The sequence below is a fragment of the Phoenix dactylifera genome, chromosome 1 (genome assembly GCF_051530095.1).
Source record: "Phoenix dactylifera cultivar Ajwa chromosome 1, Ajwa_hap1_PhDact_Kaust_v1.1, whole genome shotgun sequence".
Taxonomy (NCBI): domain Eukaryota; kingdom Viridiplantae; phylum Streptophyta; class Magnoliopsida; order Arecales; family Arecaceae; genus Phoenix; species Phoenix dactylifera.
In genome coordinates, this window is record NC_143190.1 from 65366638 (window position 1) to 65372983 (window position 6346).

General features: G+C 35.8%; 1 protein-coding gene across 3 annotated transcripts; it reads right to left on the minus strand.

Moving 5' to 3' along the window:
- Nucleotides 1-43: 43 nt before the first annotated feature.
- Nucleotides 44-6346, minus strand: LOC103712968 (uncharacterized). Of its 3 annotated transcripts, none has more exons than XM_039125302.2 (12): nucleotides 6186-6346; nucleotides 6035-6100; nucleotides 5822-5889; nucleotides 5075-5108; nucleotides 4824-4893; nucleotides 4523-4580; nucleotides 3468-3596; nucleotides 1417-1508; nucleotides 999-1083; nucleotides 697-772; nucleotides 443-548; nucleotides 44-317 (listed from the first exon to the last, which is right to left on the minus strand). In XM_039125302.2, exons 1-11 carry the CDS (start codon nucleotides 6190-6192, stop codon nucleotides 475-477), a joined length of 759 nt encoding a protein of 252 aa, XP_038981230.1. In that variant the 5' UTR covers nucleotides 6193-6346; the 3' UTR covers nucleotides 44-317; nucleotides 443-474. The 3 variants fall into 3 exon arrangements, with proteins under 3 accessions (XP_038981230.1, XP_038981231.1, XP_088565873.1); XM_039125303.2 differs by having other exon boundaries at nucleotides 44-312; nucleotides 6186-6322; XM_088709747.1 differs by lacking the exon at nucleotides 3468-3596 and having other exon boundaries at nucleotides 6186-6322.

Consider the following 6346-nt stretch of genomic DNA (forward strand, 5'->3'; position numbering starts at 1 on the left):
TTAGCCTTCCAAACATTCACGACAGCAAAATGACTTGAAGATATTAGAGGAGGATGTTGCTATCATAGTAATGATAGATTTTGATGTTATGACATGCAATTAAAAACTGTAAACATATCAAAGAAAAAAGAGGTTCAGATAATACATTCCACGACACAAAGGATTGATGTTGCTGCTACGATAATGACTCATACAATTAGGCCTCAGCAGCAAAATTCAAAAGATTTCCTCACAGCACCACCTGTTCCAACATAACTAGAATTGACTTCAGCCTGGTTGATCAAAATCCGAAAAGCTGGTCCATGCAGGGATCTTAGCTATACGATAAACACCAATTCATAAGCATTATGAAATATCATGTATCCATCAAAATTTTTGAAGGAACAATTATGGCAATATAAAAAGAAAGAGAGGATTCCAACGTAATTATAGATCAACATACCATATCAAGCTCGATAAGGAAGTAAGCAATTTTCACTTTCTGGATCCTTCCGATGATTTATCGGGCCTCTGTGCCAAATAGTGCTCAAGCATATCTTCTTCATCATCTGCAAATGTCAACAAGGAAAAACAATTTCTAGTGCTCAATTTATTATGACAGACTCCAGACAAGTTTAACATCTGTATTTTTTTTTCAAAACTATCTCATCAAGTTTAGCAGCTCAAATGAATGACACTCAGGAAATAAAGGATCACCTTCAAAGTCATCATCCAGGTCAATGTCCTCTTCATCTTCCTCCTCAGATCCCTCAGCAACTGCAGCTGCACCTTTCTGGGGAAAAAACCCAGACATCGGTGTTATACTAATGCTGAACTAGAAAAGATACAAAATAATATAACCTGACTAGTCATATTCTTTATAAGGGTGTAGTGTGGGATGTTCCATTTCATCATGTAGCCATTGTATAACGAGTAGCCACACAAGATACAAGATTAATCAACACTGTATACACAACCGCATTCATATGTAGAGAAAGCAAAGCATAGGAAAGACATACCGCTGTATGTCTTCCACTCTCAAACCACTGCCTTCCTGAAAGCTTCTTCTCCTTGGGGGCTGCAAGTGCAGAATCTGGCATTAGCCTGTACCATAGAGGGATTAATTTATAGCATTTTCTTTGAAAAAAATTTCAACTAATTTTCGGACTAAAAATGTCAAATTTGTAGTGTAGATTGTACACAATCAAACCAAAGACAAGCATGGTGACTTAATATGTTGGGGGAGGGGGGAAGGGGCGCAAAGGATTGGATTTCTTTTCTTTTACAATAGATACATGCCTTGCAATTGTTACATTCTAGGATAGCAAGACCCTCATGACATATTATCATTCCAGTTTCTTCAATTGTTAGCAAAAATTGAAAAAAAGAATCCATATATGTCATGCTTGGAATGAATGATAGAAAACTAATGCTTACTTGGCTCGTTCTAGTGCTAATTCAGCTTCAAATCGTTCTCTCCAGGCAATAAAAGTTTCTACAGTAACCGGTTCTCCATGGGGAACGATTATCTGGAAGTAGTTACATAAAAGGCAATATTAGTACAAAGATGAATAGTCAAACATTTCTCATCAAGAAATCAACATTGTCTCAAATAGCATAAATAATGGCATAAATGCAAAGGAAATATAGCGTAATAGCATATTGCATTAGACTATCTCAAATTGTTAGCATACAACTTATCCATTGAAAATCATTAACCAGAGAGTTCCAAAGAGATGAAAAAGATCCCAACAAAAAGAGCATTAACATGCAGACGAAAGAAGGAAATAATTTGGAGGGATTTTCACGCTCCGAAATAGTCCAAATATTTTGAATAAGCAGTGTAGCAGCATGTACAAGACCATCATTGTAATTTCCATGCAATTACAGTCATGGGATCTTAAATTGAGAAGCCGAAGAAATGATGCACCAAAATCAAGAGAAGGCACATGTGAAGAAGAGGGAAGAGACCCCAGCCAATTAGCAATATGTTGGCCAAAAATCAGAAAAAAGATATTGTAAAGTCATATATATGATTTTCCAAAGAAGAAGCAAACAATGTCTGCCTGCCAATAATATGATGTTAATCCAAATGAAGCCACAAAATATTTCTTCAACTTGTCTAATGTCTACCTCCTATTCAGCTTCACTAGGTTTCTTATTATGAACCTCAGTAAAAGAAGTAACCCCAACAAGAGAAACCTTACAAGAATAAGAAGTGAGCAATTTTGATGCATATCAATTTTATAGTGCACTCTCTCCAAGTGAACCTTAAATACAAACTTAGGAAATTTAATGCTTACGCCACACATCCACAGCTCATGTACTGTACCACTGGTTCAAAAAGCAGGGGCAGCGGTAAAGCAACATGGTGAAGAACTTCTAGTTAGATATATCGGTCCTTGTATTGATCATCAACTATTTGGCCATTATCATTATGATAATCAGGAAAACATTTATACAGTTAGCAGGCCTAAAATTTTACATAGCAAACTTCCTGCTTTTCAAGAATATTAGTGAACCTCTATAATGTTCAAATGAGAAAATACCTATGATATCAAGTCTGATAATGGCCAGAATCATTGAAAAGAATATATTCAAAATTCATCTGTTTCTAGGGTCTCCTTCCTCCATAACAGTAAGCAAGACCCCTTTTCAACCCCTCTTCTTCAATCTTGTCATAGATGTAGCTCACACGATACTCAATATCCACAACTTTATGCCTACTTAGTTTGGTCTCCATGTGTTCCACTAAAATAAAAGTAGAAAACACAATACTCAATAGAATGGTTGTATTTTGAACTGTGGAACTAGTTAGAGCTCGGTCAAATTGTTTTGGAATACGATAAACAAATTGTAACAAGGTAAAAGAAGCACATAAAGACAATTTTCGTCTAATAAGCGCTCAAAGCTGGTCTAGGTAAAAAGCATACTAAAGCACACACCCCCAAAAAAAGTTCCATTGAGTCAATCGTGATCATTGACTCACAATACGATGAAGAGGAGGTGGGTCAGTTTTTCCATTTCTTACCAATCTGCTAATTAATTAAACTGTTTAATACTGCATTGTCAAAAAGGGCCTCTTTGACAAAAATAACAATCATGAACTCCCACTCCATAACCCCTTTTTTCCTTGTTTACGTGAAACTGGAATGCCGAAGCTACCTGTAAGGATGAAGAAGATCAAGGGGAAAAAACATTCTTAAGAGGAGAGCTTGTTCGAAAACTATAAGCACAAAAAAACAAAATAGGAATATATAACCTTGTCTCTGAACTAGCTGATTTTAAAAAATTAGAAAGTGTTTATTAATGGATAAGCCTGGGCAAGATTCTGACTCCACCATCAGCAAAGAAAATGAAACAGCAACTAGAGTACAAATCCTACAATTAAAATAATAAATTTATGTATACATGCCAAAAGCAGACCTTAAACTTAAAAACACACCATCAGAAATCAGTGAGATCATAGGCAGAACAAACAGCCATACATCATCTTTAACTGTATCGGTTACTTCAGAATCCTCAGCCACGACCTCATGCCCAAATTTTTCACTTAACCACTCTTTAGCAGATGTGACAAGTGTATAGATCATTGCCATGCCAAGATTCTCAGCCATCTGGAAAACATAAATGTCAAATATGGAACATTTCACTTGCTGAAACAATGAAGAAAAGAGACAAAATATATCCGAGAATGCATTGTTAAATTGCCCAGAGTGACACTAAGTCTGCAAGTTATCTCTGAAGCATGCAACTCCAAAAACTCAAGTTATGTAGAGGATATGCCAAGACTTGTAATGAAACCCTAAATTGATTTGAAGACATAACGGTAACCATGATCTAGAAGCCTTGCACCATCTAATTGGGTAACATCTACGAATGTTAATCTAGCAGAGATATCTAGGAATATGATAGATCTGAGCTCACCCGTTGTTAGTGAAGTCTTTTATTTTTGTTTACAAGTTATGGAATTATGGTGCTGAACAATGTGCAAAACATTTTTTATCTTTTGCCTTTGGCCTTTCACATGATCCAGCCAGTTGATAGTTTTTAATATCTGTTAATAGCATATAGGTTCGTATATTCCACAAGAATAATAGAATAACGTGTTATTCTAATCAGAACTAGTTTGCCCGACAGAGAACATTGAGATGAAAATGCATTTACAGATTACTTATAATATCTACTGACAGACTTCGATTGATGATAATTTCCGTGATGCACAATAGGCTAGAGTAGTTTTCCTATAAATTCATAAGATTAACACTTAGGGTTGCATAATCTCCAAGCAAGAGGCAACACCTTAGCTGGAGGAGTGCAACAGGTAGATTTCTATGTGTCAGCCTAGATATCACTTACACTGATTTAAGAAGAATATGTGCTATCACACTTTTAAATCACCAGTATCATCTACAAATCACCAAAATGCAAGTATAAAAGAAACTAGCTGACAAGAAAGAAAAAGAAAAATAAAAAAAGAAAGAAACCAGAAGTAGATATATAATTTTGTAATCGAAGGAGAAGAAATGTCTTAAGAATCTACCTCTTTCTCAAACTTTTCTTTTAGCACTGAAAGATCCTCAGATTTAATTCCTCGTACACTGCAGGCAGAAGTGGCATTTCAAGTTGCAGATGAGGGAGAGAAAAAAGAAAGAAAAATAATAACCAAACATCCTCATTAAAATCATGCTGTGCAGGTAAAGAAACATCAGAAAACAAAGCGAACAGGCCAATGTTCAAATGTGTATCTAAAAAAGAAAAAAAAATAACATTTACAATATATATATATATATATATATATATATATATATATATATATATATATATATATATATCTAGCAAACCTTTTAATATTCAGAAGTGGGGGTTCATCTGGATACTTTTCACTATGAGAGAATATCAAAGCCAATTTAACTGCAAGAGACAACCATACGTTAGCTAACAGAATATGAATAGATTATCGAATACCTGGAAGCTGCCAGTTTTTCCAATATCATATACTCAGATAGAACCAACGTACTTAGATATGAAGGAAAAATAATTCATTTTTTTTTTTTTGTTATCACCCTAAACTTATAGAGATAAAACGACAGACCTGGCGTGTAATTTGACTCATCCATATCATCATCCTGTTGAAGAAGAAATTGATAAGTACCACAGAGAAGATGACATAAGAAACAATATTACGATTTTAGCAAAGCAAAATGCTGGCATTTGTGTTGAAATATTAACATCTATAAAACATGAAGGCTGACAACAAGTAAAAGAAAAGAGAATGAAAGCTGAAATTAATATTGCTAGACCTTACACCAATCCATGGACTTCCAAAAATGGAAAGTTCGTCATGTGCTTACAGTATTTAAACCATGTGTGTGCTTCCAGATACATCAATAAAAAAAGAAAGGAAGAAAAAGGGAAACCGTTAAGAAGGTGAACAGAAGAAAGCAAGCATGATCAGTAGACATGCAGCATGGCCCTAATCTCTGATGATCAGATAATCAATAAAGCTTATATTCATAGAGCAATAAGAAAGCTTTCAAGAAAATGAAAACTTAAAACTAATGGCTTACAACAGACTGTCAATTGCTCATAGTGAAGTCGACCAATTCTAACTACTGCACAAATCTACAGTTATTCTAGATCACACCATTCTAAAAGCACTCTCAAGGATCATATAATTTTACATTCCGTACTACATAACTTGCTACTAACTACACGGAGTCAGAAAGCATATAAGAACAATACATGATTCATACTCGCGAAGCAAACAATCGAAAAAACCTACTTGATTATAAGAAATCTCCGGACGATAATAACGAGTTGGAGGATTGGTTATTCTGACCTGTGGGGACAATACAATTTGGAAGCACCGATTGTTTGTGCTCAACCCACTCTCAGTGGAATCAATCTCTGTGGATTTAAAAATTAATAATAAGTATTTGAAACAGTGATAAAAATTAATAATGCGACGATATTAGTTCCTAATTAGACTGTTGTTGGGTGGCTAATTAGAAAAATAATTTTAAAAAAAATCGTGGTTTATGAGGAGGCGGACCTTTGATGTCGTCCATGAGGATGGCTTGTAGAGCTTCGATTTCCATCTCCTGCTCCTGAACGTGGTCTGTGGCAAAAGGGCGTTGCCGAGGAGGTGTCGGAAGGGGGAGAAAGATCGATAAATTAAAAACCGACTCAGTTCGAGAGATTACCGGTCATCGTTACTTGAGGTCTTGGAATCCCTTTTTTCTCTGATTCTTCTGAGAGAGTGGGATTGCGAGTCGGCGTTGGAGAAGAGAAGCGCGTTGCAGCGGCCGCGGCGAGGGTGGACGGGAGGCGGAGAGGGAGACCTATGAGGCGAGGCTTATTGTGG